At 30.9% G+C, this 18,243-nt stretch overlaps 4 protein-coding genes across 7 annotated transcripts in view; all 4 read right to left on the bottom strand.

Moving 5' to 3' along the window:
* LOC109597676 (neuropeptides capa receptor) overlaps nt 1-1,186 on the bottom strand; it is a 46,557-nt gene extending 45,371 nt beyond the window's left edge. The window contains exon 1 of the mRNA XM_020013424.2: nt 893-1,186. The gene's annotated coding sequence lies outside the window, so the exon portion shown is untranslated. The remainder of the gene's footprint in view (nt 1-892) is intronic.
* A 5,083-nt stretch (nt 1,187-6,269) lies between these two features.
* Nucleotides 6,270-10,203, bottom strand: LOC126266300 (uncharacterized). Of its 4 annotated transcripts, none has more exons than XM_049970062.1 (2): nt 8,927-10,203; nt 6,270-6,556 (listed from the first exon to the last, which is right to left on the bottom strand). In XM_049970062.1, the coding sequence occupies exons 1-2, from the start codon at nt 10,125-10,127 to the stop codon at nt 6,339-6,341; spliced, it is 1,419 nt and encodes a 472-aa protein (XP_049826019.1). In that variant the 5' UTR covers nt 10,128-10,203; the 3' UTR covers nt 6,270-6,338. The 4 variants fall into 4 exon arrangements, with proteins under 4 accessions (XP_049826019.1, XP_049826020.1, XP_049826022.1 ...); XM_049970063.1 differs by lacking the exon at nt 8,927-10,203 and adding an exon at nt 7,898-8,871; XM_049970065.1 differs by lacking the exon at nt 8,927-10,203 and adding an exon at nt 7,282-7,854.
* A 103-nt stretch (nt 10,204-10,306) lies between these two features.
* On the bottom strand, nt 10,307-17,199 carry LOC109597670 (gamma-aminobutyric acid type B receptor subunit 2). The gene is made up of 10 exons (XM_020013417.2): nt 16,693-17,199; nt 16,133-16,270; nt 15,372-15,647; nt 15,101-15,166; nt 14,723-14,896; nt 14,454-14,672; nt 14,341-14,401; nt 13,222-13,598; nt 12,883-13,164; nt 10,307-11,250 (listed from the first exon to the last, which is right to left on the bottom strand). Exons 1-10 carry the CDS (start codon nt 17,119-17,121, stop codon nt 10,375-10,377), a joined length of 2,898 nt encoding a protein of 965 aa, XP_019868976.2. The 5' UTR covers nt 17,122-17,199; the 3' UTR covers nt 10,307-10,374.
* LOC109597671 (uncharacterized) lies at nt 11,350-12,714 on the bottom strand. Its single transcript, XM_020013418.2, has 6 exons — nt 12,451-12,714; nt 12,285-12,359; nt 12,160-12,225; nt 11,957-12,109; nt 11,839-11,904; nt 11,350-11,786 (listed from the first exon to the last, which is right to left on the bottom strand). The coding sequence occupies exons 1-6, from the start codon at nt 12,644-12,646 to the stop codon at nt 11,416-11,418; spliced, it is 927 nt and encodes a 308-aa protein (XP_019868977.1). The 5' UTR covers nt 12,647-12,714; the 3' UTR covers nt 11,350-11,415.
* Nucleotides 17,200-18,243: the final 1,044 nt, after the last annotated feature.

The raw sequence follows: 18,243 nt of genomic DNA, 5'->3' as shown, positions 1-18,243 counted from the left end.
TTAATTAAATAAATTTAACAGCAATGTAGTTTTTTTTATGTAAGGAACAGTATATTTATAAAAAATTTTATACGGATGGAAACATAAAATCTAAAAAATTTAATGAATTAAATTAATGTTTATTGTTTTAAATTATTAGTTAATTTGATTTATTTATTTTTTTTTTTTTTTCATTTTAATGAATAATTAATTATACTTTTATTGATTAATTACATAAAATTAATAACACATATAAAATAATTGACTGAGTTGAAACTATTTTAATTATGCAAAATTTACCAGCAAGAATAATATTATTAATAATTGAATTAAATTATAAAATTACTGTGTACTTAAATTATTTTATTTCATTTTAATTGATTAATTAAATAAATTTAACAGATGATTAAGACAAAAATTTAATTAATTTAAATAAGAGTTGAAAGTTTACATTCTGATTATGTAAAAATATTTTAAAATTAAAAATTCTAATAAAATTATATTAAATTACTAGAATTTAATTTAATTTAAAATTAATATAATATATTTAAATTATTTATTTATTTAAAAATTTAACACCAAAAACAATTAAAAAATTAATTAATTAAAATATAAAAAAGTTTAAATTGTATTTTAATTATGTAAAAATATCTCTTATTTTAAAAATAAATTAATTTTTGGAGACTCATATGCATTGAATACCATAAACGGGCCATTTGGCTAATTAACTTCTAACAATAAAGTTTTATAATTCAATTCTAATACAATTTGAAAATTATAAATGTAATTATGACAATTACTGTTTATTTTTAATTGAATTAATCGAAGCAACAAATTCAAAATATTTTTAAAATATTCCTCATCTAATTTAAAATGCGCACCAAAATGACTAATAAATTAGCAAAGAACTCACCAAACTTCAGAAGTGACTGTCGCAACTGATAGAAGAAGTTACTTAGTCGATCGGGCAAATATTTTCAACAGGTACGGAAGTCATAGTTTAAAGCTGAGAGAGCGTCACTTCCTGCCAGTCGAGAACTTTAACCCAATGCGATGCACCGTGGAGTTGCGGCGCTTGTGAGTTAGCGTCGCGACGACAGCTCAACTTTTCGGTGTGGTGCGTCGTCGTTGACTGAAAACGCGGCGTTATCACCCACCACCATTGCCGAGTGCATCTCGCACAGACGTGGAAAATCGCTGTATTCCTATTTTTTTTTGGCCGACAACTCCGTTAATCTACGTAAAATTTGTCTCGTTTTAATTTTGATGGCGCTAAACAATTGTTTTGTAATGTTGGCGTTATCTTAATTGTCCACAAATATTAACCGGTGTTTGCACAAGGTTATTTATCATGTGGTTATTGTACATTTTTCTGAAGAATGGGCAGAAAATTGTTTTTTATACAAAAATTGTAAATTAAAAAATCTATTAGCATGTTTTCGGCCTTTCGTTGGGTGTATGTTAAATTAAATGTATTCTAAACATTTTATATCGTTTTTATTGTAATTTAATATTAAATAAAAAATCTTTTGAGTTTGTTTTATTTTTATCAGAAATATTATTTGAATATTCGATGTTGATGTTTAGTATATGAAATATATTTTTATATATAGACATTTTGTGGATTTGAACACATTTTAAACGGTCCATTCTTAGTTAATCCGTTGTTTAGCACCACAAAGAGACTTAAAGAAGACTTTATTCTGAAGTGAATAATGTCTCACATAGCATAATTTATAGTCTTTGGAATCGTTCCGTGCATAAGAAGATTGAAGGTCTTAGAGACAGAGTCAGAAGACATTTTCGCCTCTGTTAAACCATGGACAGCAGTCGAATGGCGTAATCATTTATTCTCAGATGATTCTAATTAAACATTATGTCACTTGAATAACCTTAGACTTGGTGCGAACGTGTTAAGAGATATCACGAGCAAAACATGGCCCTAAATGTTGTTTTTTGAGAGACTATGAGAGTTCGACAACTTCAGGATTTAATTATTTAACCAATTGTTATTCCATTAGTTTAAGAATCTGAACCAGACAAAATCATAACATTACTCGGACACAGTGCCCCCCTCATTCACCAGACTACAATCCAATTGAGCACGTATGGTAACCTCTGCAAATACAAATTTACACTCGAAACCACCAGCCTCAATACTTAAAAGAGCTTGCTAATGCACTTAGAGAAAAATTGAGTTCTTTATATATTTATTTAGTTTTTTATAAACTGTAAATGCTGCCTATAAACATTTGTGCACATAATTTAAATAAAAGCCCAAAAACATCTAGGCAATAAGTTGAAGGTGGTAAATCTGGAATCTAAGGAAGATTTTTAGAGAAGAAAAATTTTGATGACTGATGAATTACTTATTTAAAGTCAAAGGTTGAAAAAGAAATACACACATTAAATTTGTTGACAACACATTTAAAATAAACGAGAGAACATCCCATACCAGACATACAATGCTATAAACAAATTGGGAATCTACATATAAATATCGATATTGGAGTCAAAATCAGGACTTAAAATTAGATACGGTGAATCGTTTAAAACACAAAACATATCAATAATATTTATTATTATATTTACTAAAAATAAAACAAAACGAGATATATCTATGCTTCTGTTTCGATAAAATGTTATCGATATCAATTCGCATCTAACAGAGTTTTATAAATGGGATGAACTAAACGAATTAACGAATGCAGCTGCATTGTAGAAGATCACCCTTTACAATTATCATTTAATCCAAAATTATTCGTTCTTCGTTTTCTATTTAGACAATAACATTAGAATCAATGGTTTTTGTAGTAATTTATTTTATTTTTTCTATAATAATGATTTAATATTAACATTTATCCTTATTTAAAATTGAAAATTACCAAATAATAAAGATTATAAATGATTAAAAAACTGAACAAATCAAAATAACGGTTGATAATGTAACATTATAAAAAAATCATTTTTTAAAACCGGAAATATTTAAAACAGTGCCATGTATTTTACTCTTAAAAATTTATGATTCCAATTAAACGAAGTGAAACAACTTTCCAGTGACTGTAATCTAGAAATTAATAAATCGTGGAAAAATAATTAAACACGTAATTTCAATTTGGCAAATTGGAAAAATATGATTGTAATTAAAAAGTGACGTTTTCTTTTTTCATTATTTCATTTCATTGATTTTTAATAGGAATAGAATTCCTACATTAAATTAAATTCCTTCAGTTTTGATTTCAGCAGAATAATTTTATAGCTTATGTATGTTTAATATTGAAAATATTTTATATCTGGTATATTACTATTTATGCATTGTAGACCTTCTTAAATGTTTTAAAACAATATTACTTATGACTTCTTTAAAAACTTGTATCAAAGTTTTAAGAAACACACTCTAAATCGCAATATTCTTGAAACTACTCTTACAACTCTAAATGGAGCTTTTTAAACCTAAAATGGTAGATACAAACCTCGTATTTAATTGACCATAAAATAAAACTTGGAATGTCAACTTCTGATTATAGAATTGAATAAACCGAATTATTAGATTTAGATATTTTGTTTTAATTTAATTAAATAATCGAATGCATTGTCTCACACAAAAATTTGTGGCTCACTTTAAACTCTTATCACCTTTTCGCACGATTACTCTTTCAAATAACGTGTTAATGCTTGGATAACTGCAACTCTCCAAGGATTAAAAGTCCAGAATTTAAAAGTTTTACTGATAATATAACAGTTGTTCGTAGATTTACATCGCAGTAAAAGTTTAAAAAATAACAGTAAAAAATATAAATTAAATCAAAAAGTGAGATCGAAATTAGCAGACATTATCAATAATTTTGTTTTGCATGCCTTTTCCTGCATGTAATAAATTTTAATGCGACCTTCAAGTTAATAGATCCTTAAAATGGTTCAGGGATTTATGCGACTATAAATTTGCCCGAAGAGTGCGTAACTATTTCAAGAAAGTAACTAATATTTGAATTTAATATGTAGTAAGTTTCCAAGAATTTCTATCAACTAGCAATATTTTATAAATGGGATTTCACTATTATACTATGACAACTGACAACTTAACCACAAGGGAGGCGATTTACCAGGAACATGTTCCATTTAGTAGAGAGTATAAAATAATATTCTAGATAATTTATAAGATGGGGTACACAATACATATATTTTATATACATACAGTCATTATTTATGCTGTAAAAGTATTACACACATATTTATAAATATATATTTATAGATGAATATGAAAAATACATGCATATAATAAATAGATAGATTATTTTCACAAATGCTTTTAATTGTGAGAATGATTATACAACAAAGAAATTAATTTACAGAAAACCACATTTCATCGTGAAACATATTAAATTAAATTCTGAAACTTTATTGTTATACGTTTTGCAATTCACATAATTTAATTAAACATCAAAAACTATGCATCGGACTAAATGTTTTAGAGTTACACATTTAATTAAATATTCATAATTACACTAAATCTGAACTAATTATGAATAGCATCCGACTTTTGAAATAAAATTATAAAAGTTTTCTCGGAGTAATTAAATAAAATCTGCCATAAACATTGTAACTTTTCTCTATAATATCTGCTATGATTTTAGATAATGTGACAAACGAAAATCATCAATCATAATTATGTTGGTTCAGTAGCAATTTGTGCTTATTATTAAGTTATAGATATATTGAAAATGTTTCTCATATGCTTCTTAAGCTTTTTTTAAGTTTATTATGTGATCAATTTAAAAGAAAATAAATTGAAAATGTAGTTTTACGTCCACCCACACATTTACTGACCCGGAGATATGATGAAAAAACATAAATTTCATAGGTTTATGTTTGTAGACCCTAGTGAATAAACTTCCTCCAATTTATAATCTGATGTACAAAGAACAAACAGATTTATTTGCTCTTTTTGTAAATACTCTCACATGAGAATTTTTTGATTATATGTAATGAGTCTCCTGAAATGTAATAAAGAAAAATAATAACCAACAATATTGTTTTTCACTTTTAATAATCATCTATTTCTACTTTTATATTAAGAAACAAAATTCAGATTTCAATTTGAAATTCTCAGTCTGTTTTAAATAATGCGTCAAATATTCATCAATTTAAAATCGACTATGAACTTCTAAGTATATATAGTCGAAAACTTACAACTAATTTGGTGAAGTTCGCCTGAAAGCCGGAACTGGGATGGACTGTTTTTTTTTTATATTAAGAAATTTACATATTGTATATTTTTTACAATCCTTTTTACACAGTTTATAATAGGAGTACTCCCATGAGTGAAGTTATTTGTAATTTATATTTATTTTATGCTGGACGATAATATTGTATTTTTTTCTTTTTGTTTATTTTGTATGTCACATAATTTTTAAATGTTTACGCAGTTATATTACTTCAATCGAAACATAAATTAATGGTGCTTCATGTTTAAAATAAAATTTAATAATAATAAAAATAATTAACACTAATACATTTCAAAAAGGTTCATGAATTATAAGCTTTAATCAGAAAGTTTGAGGAGGAGTTTTATTACTTTTTTCCTTATGTTTCTCCTTTAATTAAGCGTGACATTAATTTATAGTGTTTTCTATTAATATCTTAATAACCTAACTTTAATTAAAAAAAAATGCGTAACATTAATTTGAAGTTAATTCTGTTTATCATTTACACAATTCCTTTAATTTAATGGGAAAAATTACTGTTGTTTTACATGCGGTTATGATATTACAATATGTTCAACGACTAACTGGATTTGTTTTTACGTTAAATACAGGCTTAAAGTTTAAGCAAAACGAAGGGTCGCCTAAGGTGCTAAAATTACGAAAGGGTCAAGTGAGGAGATTATTTATTTGAATGTTTTTTTTTTTAAATTCCACATTTTTATTAAAGCAGCATATGTATACAAATACTTTGTATTTCACAGAATCTTCATCATCAGCTAACATAGAAAAAGACCTAATTCTAGCTGTGCATAATTACATAAATGACACATATATTTCTGCTGTAAGTGAAAGTGACTTAATTATTATATTAGGAACATGAAAAAATATATGATTATTCTTTTCATTGAACATTTTGTAGTCTTTGAGTAAATTTTTCAGGGAATTTTGGGCAGTAGACAGTTGCGTTGATCATATTAACAATGTTATACCCAACAAAAACAATATATTAACAACTTATATATACCTTTAATGTAAATTTGTACAATGGTTTTTATATCCTATCAATAAAACTATCAGACGAAAATATACCTTTAACAAACTTGTGTATATTTAATTCTTGTGCAAACAACAATGTCTATATAATTTACATGTCTCTCATTTGGTATCTTTATCGGTCAAATCAGAAATGGACAACGCCTGGGTGCTTGAATATTCCTTTAATTTATTAATCAAATTCCTTCTAGCTTTCTGAAAGTCCTTTAAGGCCGATTCGATTTCATTTAATTCCTTTTCTTCCGTCTCCAACAAATCTTTATCGCCAACGTCTCGATATTCTTTGTTTTGCTTTACAGATTTTTGTGGTGTCGTCAAGGCTGAAAGAAAACAAGATATTAATGATCAATTGTTCGGAAATAATTTAACTAGTTGTTGCATGACTCCAAATAGCACACCTCCTAACAACAAACAAACCTTCTGTGAGTCTTTCAATGCCAATCACAGTCTGACTTAACAACCTCTCGATGGATTTATTTGTTTTACAGTCTTTGCCGCTAGAATCATCCCGACTGACCCTTTGTCTGAAATCAGTCTCGCTAGCCACTGGACAAAGTCTCTGTAAGGACTTGCACATTTGCAGAAAGTTAATATCGTTTTTCGACAACTGATCCTTTATTGTTGGGACATCCTGAAGTTGAATCATATCGAGGCTGACCCGTCTCGTTTTCATCGGACTCGAAGATGATTGATATGCAGCGGAAGTTGTCGGTTGTTGATTGACATAAAAGCTGGCTCTCGGCTGTATGCCGCATCCTTTACATGCGGAGGCCGTACTACGTTTGCTGGTTCCGTACAGTCCAACCTCCCTAGGATGCACGTACGTTACGTAGTCTTGTCGTTCGATTTGCACCTCTGGAGTCTTCCGCAAAGCACCAGGGATCTCTATGATCATGTCTTCGTCGGGATTTGCCGTCCCTTTTGGAATGATGATTTTTTGACTTTTATTTTTTCGCATGACTACATGGAATTTTGATGGACGGGTATGACAACTGTCAAATTGGGTAGAAATAATAGGAAAATTGTGTTACATTTTGGTAGTTACCTTTCAAAATGAATTCTATTTCTGAAATAACGCCACTTAAATCCTGAGTATCATTGGGATTATAGGATTTCCAGTTTTCAGATTTTCGACTTTGATAGGAACTATGTGGGTAATGATTACCACCTGTAGATGTGGAATCATTTTCATATTGCTTCCTACTACGGTACCTCAACGATTCGTCATCATATGAATCATAGTACGAACGTTCTGTTTGAGGTTTTGAAAACGGATCTAATGCGCTTGAATAAAATTTTGGAGTAGTTCTTGAAAATGTAAATGGTTTAGGTAGACGTAGATATGGTATTTCTTTTACGGCGGGTGTAGAATTGGAACATTCAGTTTGAGCATATTGGTTGTTCAAATTGGTGGGTTTTTTTATAAAGTAATCTTGTCGAATCGAATTCCTTTCATTTTCACATTCTTTTAAATTTTCCTGATCAACCGTTGGCTTAACAATAATCACTTCGTTTTCACGCAATGCCTCAGGAATTTCGACGACTGTGTTTTCGTTAATGTTAATCAAGCCTCTAGGTATTATTATTTTTTGAGGTTTTTTTGACATGATAAATTTTGATGACTGACGTAGTGACAAAGACGGTAACAAAAAATAACCTACCTTCATTATATTCACTGTTCCAGTAAGGCTCAGTTTCTTTGTTTTTACGTAGGTCTACATTCGAACAACACATTAGGTACAAATCATCAAGCGCTTCTTTTTTGTATTTCAGCAGAAGTTTCACGTTTTTCTCAGGTCTATCATTATTGCACACATTCAGAAGTCTGCATAAATCAAAATTCATGAACGTATTTATGTTTGGTGAATCGTAAAGTTTGTTAAAGGAGTCATACAATGCAGTATTACAATTGTTATTGCTCATGTAATTCTGACACATTTTCATAAAGCTATCGTTAAGGACATCTTTGGGAACATCAAACATCCTTTGATTTATTGGAAAATCCTTGCAATTGAAATTGCAACAAGTTTCGCAAAAATTTGAATACTGATGTTGGGAAGGATTTCCAAATAAGTAAGGTGAACAGAAATCACTAAAGCAGCAGCAGCAGTCATCAAACAGCCCTTGGGTTTTGTTTGTCTCAACTGTTTGACAATCTACATTAATATTTTTATTTTTATGCTGCTGTATTTTAGATTTATGTTGAAATCTACTCTTGTGACCCACGTTAAAATCTTTCTTTGATACATTTTGTTGAACACCCTTATCTTCGACGTTTTTTCTAAAGCTCATATATTTGTCAGAACTTTTCGTTGATTCAGCTAATTGAGATGTACCAGGATTGCAAACATGCGATTCGCAATCACGTTGACATTGTTCACCTAATGACCTTAGTAAATACTCATCCTGCGGAGTCAGGACTTTCTTTCTGGACTGCTTGTCAAACTTTCTACTGGCAACAACAACGGCACCTTGTTTTATGTCAACAGGAATTTCTACAACGGTGTCATGGTCAGGATCGATAGTTCCCTTTGGTATTATCACCTTCTGCACTTTTGGCGTGTGATGTCGCAACGTTTTCACCATCTTGACCGAAATGGGTGATCGCAAAAATTTTGACGTCTTGTCATATTCGTTTTTACTCACTGACACCACTAAAGTAAACTGACAATAGCGCTGAAATTACTTACCTGGTTGTATGGTTGGGCAATTGGAACTACAGTTCGGTTGCACGTTTTCTTTAGCAATTGCTTCTGTGGATTTATATTTTTTTGGAACTTCCTTTTTCAGAGAATCTTCAAATATTGGACAACTACTTCTTTTACATGCATCTATTGAGCACTTATCCCAAGAAGAATGGTTTTCGATGTTTGAATTAACGCGTTTATCATTTTCATATTTATCGATTTTTTCTAAACTAAAGTCTGAAGAGCACTTACAATCCAACTTATCAACTCGACTTTCTAAAATGTCTTTGCCCTCTGTTTTCTTAATATTTTCTATCGAGTTAATAGACTTCTTAGATTTTTGTGTGTTTCCAACTTCCTTAGACTTTTTCCTTCTAAAACACTCAAGTTGACTTGATGTTTTCTTGATTCCCTCCACAAACTCATTGGTATTTTCATCTTGCAAACTGACTGATTGATTATTTGAACATTTTTGAGATATATTTGATACATTAGCAATAACAGGATACTCAATCCTGCCGCAAATGCATGTTTTTTCATTAATATTATTTTTTAATGGATCTTCATTGTTGGCAGTATTGCAATAACATCCTGGAAAGGTATTAACTTTTTCCAAACAAGGGCAATCATTTGTAACAATAGTAATTGAAAATTTCTTTGAAGCCTGATTATATTCCATTAATTTAGTTGAATCTTCTAAATTTGATGTATTAATACTATTAGTTATTATTGGATCAGACACATTTATTTCGGTTATTGACTCTGGTATCTTTGGTTGCTTTTTTCCTTCACTTATATTAACTGTGGAACCTTTATCATTTGATTTGTTCCTGGATGTTTTTCTGGACGCATTTTCAACAGTTTGAGTTTTATTTTCACCTGCTTCTATTCCCATACCATTATTTTCTTTACAAAAATTTTTAACCTCATCGTAATTTTGTTGATTATCCTTGTTCTTTTTGGCACATGTAACATAACAACCTCTTTCGTTAGGATCAATAGCTTGTGCGTATAGATTTTTACTTCTACCAGGACATTGACTTCCTTCTAGTTTTCCTGATTCTTTGTTGTAACTTAATTCTGATGATTTTACTACAATAAGATCTTGATGTTTTAAATCATTTCTAATTGTTATTACTACTTGTTCGTCTTCTTTCACCGTTCCTTTTGGTATTACAATTTTCTGATCTTTACTAGATGACATTGTAGATGAACGATACCTGAGATAAAGGAATAGTTCCCTTATCTAGGAATGATTTTGACTAAGTTGTCATATTTGAAGGAAACAAAAAAATAAATAGATTTCTGTAATATCTTTTAATTTTACACATAAATACACATCCATTAGTAGTAAAAACGATAAATAATATAATCTACATATATTATTTATAACAGTTCATTAAAAAATTATATTCCAAGTTCTACTAAACTATATATTTCTATTTTACAAATTATTTGTTGATTGCGTTTTCTGATAGAGCTTTAACTATACCAATATCTGGATTAAGTAACTGTAACTCAGGATTTGATCTGGGTTTGGTGCTGCACTTGACGTGATACAAATTCAAGTCTGCTAAAGCTTCTTTGCTGACCTGCAAAGACGGAATACTTCCAAAGATGTGTTTGAGCTTTGTCAGAAAACTAAACCTGTCAAAGAATTTTTCTTTGTTCAATTTGTTGTCGGAATGGAAGCTAGGCTTGCGCAACCCTAGTTGTCCACGACTATTCGGCCATGAAGCTCTTGTCACAACCGGTGAGGGTACCTTTAAGTAATAACATTCGGCTTTTGTTTCTATCAAATTGATGTTTATGGTTGAGTAGGAAGCATTTGAATTGAGCAACTCCTCAAGCCGAGCAATTTCTTTATCTAGCAAACCGAGCTCGTATCTGTATACTTTGTTCTGTATCTCCAACCGGGAAATTACCTCTTTGGGATCATCGGATATAAACCTGCGGGTGTTACATTCCAATTTCAGGCCCATGCTCTGCATAATGGGATCGACTGCATCGATCTTTCCAAATACAGACTTCAATTTGGGTAGAAACAGCAAAACAAGAGTGATAGTGGTGGACATAAGAATACTTATGCATTTGGCCAAGTAACTTAGCACTACATACTCGGATATTAGGCTAGATATGACCACAATGATGGAACTAAAAACTGCGCTGTAGACGCAAATTCCTATATATTGGGAGTCGTTGAGTCCGGGGACTTTAACGTGTCTCGTTTCCCAGGCCATGAAAACGCCCATTATCAGCAGGATACCTTTGTAACCATAGAGGGCAATGTACCACCCGTAAGTGTTGTGGGATCTGCAGATTTCCACCTAAAAAATATAATTAGGAGTTAGTTTGAATTTATGACGTAAAATAGGGAAGCTTTTTAATTTTTATACAAAGCCAGAATTAATTAAAACGAGACTTGGTACGGTCTTAAATTTTTATTACGCCAACGTTACAACTTCATTAGTCACATTTTTTATTGTTTACGATTACTTTTCTTTGATTGGTGTTTTGTTGCTTGGTTGTGGTTGTCTGAACTTGGATAACTCGGTGAGTGCGTCGAAAAAGCTCATGTTATTGTAGGAAAAATATTCGGGGTTTTTATATTCGCCGTCTTTGTGAGCACCCGGTCCGACAGGTTCAGTGGGTATCTTCACAATGTTGTCCACATCAGGTTCCTTTTTTTCTGGCTTTGCTTCTGGTTCCTCCGGAGGTTTTATCTCTTCTGCTTGATCCTCTGGAACTGTGGTACAGTCTTCGTCATCGTCAGCGGATGCGCTTAATTTAAATTTTCCTTTTTTATGTTTGCTGTTTTTTGAGGTGATTTCCTTGAATAACTCCCTTATCTCAGGAACATTCCCTGAAATTATACGGTAATAAAAGACCAACTTCAGTTTCAGTTCAGTGGTTACTTAAAGGAGGCACGTTATCGGGCTCGTCAGATTTGGTTGATGGTTTCTTTCTTTTCTTGGATGAATCTAAAATTTTCTTTATTTAAAATAATAATTTTATTAATAACTGATCCCAAACCTTCACCAACAGGAAATAAATTTAATTTATTGGGTTTCCTATAAGTGTTGTGCAAATCAAGCCATTTTTCTGTTCGATCTTGCACAACAATCTGATTTTCCTGCTTTTTGTTTATTAAAGCTTTAATGTTTGGCAAATCATCAATGACATATTCTAAAAAGAATTTTATGAACAAAATATTTAAAAAAAAATATATCACTTACTTTCTTCTGGAGCTTCCTTTGGCGTTGGATTTACAAATGTTACGATATTTCCTCTTAATTCATTTTCTGAAAATATATTATAATTAAATCTTTCATCATAATTTTTACATTAAAATTCCGTTTACCATTTTTTGCAACTTCTTCTTGATTTTTGTTCAGACAAGATTGAAGTTGTAATGTTGGACTTTTCAAAATGTTTTCTAAAAATAAACTTAATAATTGAAAAACCCCATACTTTTTTAATAACCAAAAATTTATTTATAACTAGTATAAATGTAGTTTTAAACTTACCTGCAACTTTGCAGTCATCAATTATCTTTTCTTTATTTACGAATGTAAATTTTTTCAAATTTTCTAATGGTAAATCAGGAGACACTCTATACTTAGAATCGGTAAAACATGTAAACGCAGTATACAGTTGTCGTGCTACCGTAAATTTAAAATACTGCATATTTAATTTACATAATAAAGTTTGCCAAAACCACATTTTCAATCTTTTTTAAAAAATTCCGGTTCGAGTAATGTTTCACTCATGACTAAATTTTAATTTATGTCCAATAGTTGACAGAATAACTTTGAAATATTATGTCAAAGTTTTTTTGAAATAATTTGTAGACGTTCATTTTTTTTAAATCTTTACCTCGCCACACTTTTAAAAAGTCTCTTTAATTAAAATGTAGCTGAATTGGTCTAATGTGACAGGAATTAACTTACAGTTCTTACCTGTGGTTGATAAACGATACCGAGATCCCTCGTGCTAATTTCCAGTGATAAATTATGGAGATTCCTTTCCATGGGATCAATAACGGACCAAAGACTCAATATGATTGCATCTATGACCAACGGTATCAGTATCAGCACTATCAGCTGTTTATCCTTCAGAAGTTTATCCTTGACTAGACCTGCAGTCCCACTATAAGTAAAAAGTCGATGAACTCTATAAGTTTTAGCAAACATTGAGCCGAAACTCAACGAACAACCTGCAGACAACAAATAGACGCGCACCTGAAAACAAACGAAGCTACCACAAATAACTGACATTAACGAAATCGCTTTGCTTACAATACACATCTCGTTAAAATAAACATTCGACTTAATGGAGAAGTTGTGCAATCCAAGAAGAATCACCGACAAGTACACTAGTATGCAGCCGACGACAGTGACGTTATTCAATTTCGGACTGGACAGCTTAAAGGTTTTCATTCTCCTGAACCTGAGATTAAAGTAAAGGAACAAAAGGGATGCAACCAGTCCGCTCAAAGATACCGCCACCACAGATGTGAAAAGCAAGTTGGGAATCTTAACCAAGGAGAGTTTTAGGATTCTTTGTGCTATTGGCACTTTTCCGTTAGGCCAATAAATGTTTCCACATTTGCCGCATTTGAAATCCAACTTATTTTTCGTCGAATCGAATATTGCTATGTCGGTGGGTTTTCCATCTGTAAAAAAAAATTGTACATTGTTCAGTAATCCGAAGTGTTTTGTTTAACATATTAAAATGTAAATACAACGGGCAAAATGTGAATATGATATATTTAATAAAATATACGAACTCAGTTCAAGTTGAAATGATTTTATATTTATAATAAAAATTATATTACATATTTAAATACTTACGTTTGGTTACTTCTTATGAAAAAAATGTTTCTCTTTCAAAACTGTGGTTCAATGACTTCTATTCAATTGAAATTATGTGATTTATTTATTTGTATTTGGTTCATACCCTACGTAAAAAAGTTCAACTAAATTGAAGTATAGAAATTAAACTTTTCCAAATTGATCAATTAATTGGATTTGTAACATTCAAATCATTTATGTTTAAATATACTTTTTTCAGTTTTAATATTTTATCTTAAGAAAAATGTATTATTTTTACTTATTATTAAAATATGTTTTGTAAAATATTATTTTATTCAATCACCTAAATATTGTTTGATATAATAAAATAAATATTTACAATGTACAAACTTTAAAAACTTCATTTTATAACAAGTTCGATAACACTAATATTAAAAAATGTATTACAATTTAAATTAAAATTATGAATATAATATTTTTGAAAATTAAAAATTCTAATTACTAATTATATTAATCATTTAATTAATATACACATTCATAGATTACAATTATACATTTTCAGTATCAATACAAAACTATGGTTAAATAAGTATGTTAGTTTACCTTGAATTTGCCTTAAAATGGAATCACCAATTCTATCAGCACCGTTGAACTGAACGGGGCCCTGTAACACCATAGCTTCACACCCAAATTTTCCTAAAATCATTTGCACTCACCGACAAACCTGCGAAGGATAACTGACTCATCATCTTCAAAAAGTTGCAAACCATGTCCTGTCGTTTATAATGAAACTCGTGCAACGAATCAAACCAGTAAACCTCCTGGGTTCTCCTCAACGACAAAGCCATCGCCCAAACAGCATCGTAGGTTTGTTTCGCGTACTTCGACATTGTCGATGGTGTAACATTTAATACGTCTTGGAATTTTTGAGAATTCTAAAATTTATTGCCATACAATTAATCAGCAACAAAAATAAAACTTGTACCATTCCAGAAATTGTTAAGTCGTTTGCAAAAACTCTGTCATAACTGGATACTAATATGAGTCCCTCAATAGATTCTTTTAACGAGAAACTGGAGCAGTACTTGTTATTCCAAATATACTCCTGATCCTGCAAAATCCAAACGTATTCCATTCCATACATATTCAATTCGTGTACCTAAAATAATTAAATATGCTTTAAAATGTTCATTTCATTCATCAATTAATCATGCTATGAATTATTAATTTTGGTATTTGTGATTTTACGAAGAAATAAATCAGAAAAGAGCTTAAATCTTGATAAAAGAACAATCTTAATTAATGCTGCTGAATTAATGCCAAATAATACCTACTCCCGTTTACATTTTATTTTTATACTTACTGCGCAGAATATTTTTGTTGCCATTTCTGTCGAAAAACTTGCAAAAATTATTCTTGTATTTAAATCCTATAAAATTACAATAATAATTATATAGCTGTTTCACTATTCAATTATTTAAAATTTTTCCTTTGTTTATTTAACAATGCATAAGATTTTTTATTGGAACGTTAAACACATTTATTTTTTCATTCATTTATAAAACCAGTTGTAATCCAATCTGTAGATTGGGATAATGGAAATCCTGAAAAGCTCGTAGGACTGAAAGACTTACTTTCAGAACTTTAAGCTGTTCCAAGTAATTATCGGATGAAAACGTAACGGTTGAAATGCACGTAACGTTGACCTTCTCCAATTCTTTGACGAGCCTATTAAGGGGCAGCAAATAGGCATTCTCGCTCTGGCTGAACGTGGCCACCACATTCCAACCGAACTTCTTCACAAAATGAATCTTGGCCAAATTATAGGATGAATCCGGAGCGACCGTACGGAAAAATAACGGAAATTTGTTCCTGTCGCTTAACGAGGGCGAAGTCGAACCGAACGATACCTAAACAAATCCCTGATTCAATAGTTGGACAAGTAAATAAATTATGTTTTATATTTAGAAATTTATGTATTTGACATCCCCTTAAAAACTTTAAATGCAACTGAACAGTTGCATGGTACAAGCATATTAAATTTACATCACTTTTAAAATAACCATAATCCAGTTTGGTTCGACTAAGAATTTAATGACCACATACACGTGCCGGCAAATTGTGTTATAGCAAGTTCTCCCCGTTTCGCCCATTTTTATCCCGTGTATTTCGCATTTCTCTTTTCAGCCACACGAAAGAAAATAATATTCTTGTTTTCCATTCCAACCATATCATGTTGCATATTTTGCTATTTAAATGCGACTAATGTGTATAAATACTTGTTAAATCCACTTCAAAGGGTTGTCAATACCCAAATAGCATATTGCAACATTAACTAGCTAACTAACACCACATTGAGAATTATTGAACCAACAACTGGGATTATCCCAGTTACCTGTAATATATTCCAATAGGGCACCACATTAGCCAAACTCTCCGTAACGTTTGAACATCCCGTTCCCAACAGCATGAGGATAGTTTTGTTTGAATACAAAGCATGAAAAAACCGATCAATTCCCACACCAGGATCGCACTGAAACAAAAGCACCTTCTAAACAAATTAAAATGAAAATTGTTTTGTTGGCTGAAAATGCGTGGGACAATTTCAATACACTGTAACTGGTTACGAATATTGATCAGAAAAATGTTTCCCCTGTGTTTGTTCTTTAAGCTCCGTCTTAGCTAATTACCAAAACTTTTAACTGCTCCAGCAATTTCTCTGACAAGCAAACCGTGATTGATGTCTGGTCCCGAAAATTATAGTTCCCTTTGACCCTCCTACGTTTTTGAGACACGTTAAAAGTGGAGTCCCCTGACACTATCTAAGAGAACTTCGAATACGACAAGTTATGCATATTGTAGTTATAAGAAATTTGAGGCACGTCCCAGATTGTAAAGCAGAATTACAAGAATAAAAATATTGTACAAAAAGGGCCTTTAAAAACATAATCATACCTTTGTATCATTAATCAACATTTTTATTTGATATCCAGGTAGAACATTAAGCTGATTTACGTGTTGAACAGCTAACTCGGCCGCTAATTTTTCACTAATTCCTTGCACCCGTTCCCCGTACTTTGTACTCAGCTCAAACAGTCCCAGAATATACAGCACCCTCGTGTTATTGACCAAAGTGGAATTGTACCAATCAAAAGAAGTAAAGTCCATTAAATTGTCATCTATCGAGAAAAATTCATTAAACTTGTCCGTTTCGTTTTGGTCCAGCAGTCTCAAGTACTCGTCCACATCCGAACTGGTGTTGAATGCCGGAACGCTTTCCTCCAAACTCATCATTTGTCGTCTGGCCAGAAAATACGTCACGAAAACTATAGACACGAACAAAGCGCACAGCTGCTTCTGAAACGGATGTGCCGGTGGCCACATAGCTCGAAATCAAATACGAAACGACGAATCGTTCGTTCATTAACGCGGTTAAAATCAATCTGAAACCGTACCTTAAAATTTAATGTATGCAAATTGTGAGGGCAGAAAGACCGTCTAATAAGACACTGGGAATTTTTGTGTCCTAAATGAATACCGGCGGCATTGAAGTGTATTTTCAAGTGTCACTTCAACATGCGCGCAGATTGTGATGGGCTCTTCTCACAAGATTTGACGAGTCAGCTTTTTATTTTACTTTGTGTGCATTATTCTCTTCCAACTCCGTAATTGTGAACCAGAGAGTTGGATAAGTTGGGCGACGGGGGAACAGATAAAGATTCATCCAGTCATGTTGAATCTGTTGTCTGTTTGGTAGTTTTATAAAATATATACTTTGATACGATTTTATATTGACATAAAATTTAATATGCAATAGGAATATACGGCATCATTTTTCAATAAGGATCGTTGGTGAATTCAATGGCTATTACAATAAATTTCACTTACCTGTTGTATTGTGATACAATATTTTGGAGTCACTGTATATTTTATATCTGTATAGTCATTTTACCAGTACCAGTCATTTTTGAAAGAGTCATATTAATTTTAAAATATATTTATTAATACACTTTACAAAATTATAGACAGAGCGACGTAGAAAGAGGAATAGTTAAAGTTTAAAGCTCGAGCATAAAAAAGAAAAAGGTGACCTAAAGAATAAAAAGATTGGTTATCAATAATTGGTCCGTCCCTTCTTTTATGAATATGCATTTTTGCATTCCACAGATAAGATATGAGCGGGATACCCTCCTAAAATTTATATTTTTTGTCTTATTTTAACACATTTTTTTTTTTTTTCAATTGTAAAACATGTTCTTATAAACAAAATGTCACGTTTTTTGGCCCAAAACTAAAACTTTCAGGGTATATTTTAAGTATGAATATTGAAGAAATCAAACTAGCATTTTTTCAGAAAATCTAGCTACACCATTGGATTAAGCACCCTCTGAAATTTCATAAAAAATATGCATATTAATAAATTCTGTGAAAAAAATAAAAATCATTATTTTTATGAATTTATATATTATTTTATTTTATTTTATTTTTGGTCCTAAACCAATCAAT

This window comes from Aethina tumida, chromosome 7 (assembly GCF_024364675.1).
Source record: "Aethina tumida isolate Nest 87 chromosome 7, icAetTumi1.1, whole genome shotgun sequence".
NCBI classification, from domain to species: domain Eukaryota; kingdom Metazoa; phylum Arthropoda; class Insecta; order Coleoptera; family Nitidulidae; genus Aethina; species Aethina tumida.
Note: the sequence above shows the minus strand (reverse complement) of the source record. Positions and strands in the feature narration are given on the sequence as shown.

Bases quoted from the DNA above. Each gene is read 5' to 3' on its own strand.
- LOC109597670 (XM_020013417.2), bottom strand. From the start codon at position 17,121: ATGTGGCCACCGGCACATCCGTTTCAGAAGCAGCTGTGCGCTTTGTTC. The intron at 15,167-15,371 runs GTAAGTCTTTCA...GTAATTTTATAG, and splicing joins AACAGCTTAAAGTTCTGAAA to GATTTAAATACAAGAATAAT. The intron at 13,599-14,340 runs GTAAACTAACAT...TTTTTTTTACAG, and splicing joins CATTTTAAGGCAAATTCAAG to ATGGAAAACCCACCGACATA.
- LOC109597671 (XM_020013418.2), bottom strand. From the start codon at position 12,646: ATGTGGTTTTGGCAAACTTTATTATGTAAATTAAATATGCAGTATTTT. The intron at 12,226-12,284 runs GTAAACGGAATT...ATATATTTTCAG, and splicing joins AGAAGAAGTTGCAAAAAATG to AAAATGAATTAAGAGGAAAT. The intron at 11,905-11,956 runs GTTTGGGATCAG...AGAAAATTTTAG, and splicing joins TTTATTTCCTGTTGGTGAAG to ATTCATCCAAGAAAAGAAAG.
- LOC126266300 (XM_049970062.1), bottom strand. From the start codon at position 10,127: ATGTCATCTAGTAAAGATCAGAAAATTGTAATACCAAAAGGAACGGTG. The intron at 6,557-8,926 runs GTAAGTAATTTC...GTTTTCTTTCAG, and splicing joins TTGCCCAACCATACAACCAG to CCTTGACGACACCACAAAAA.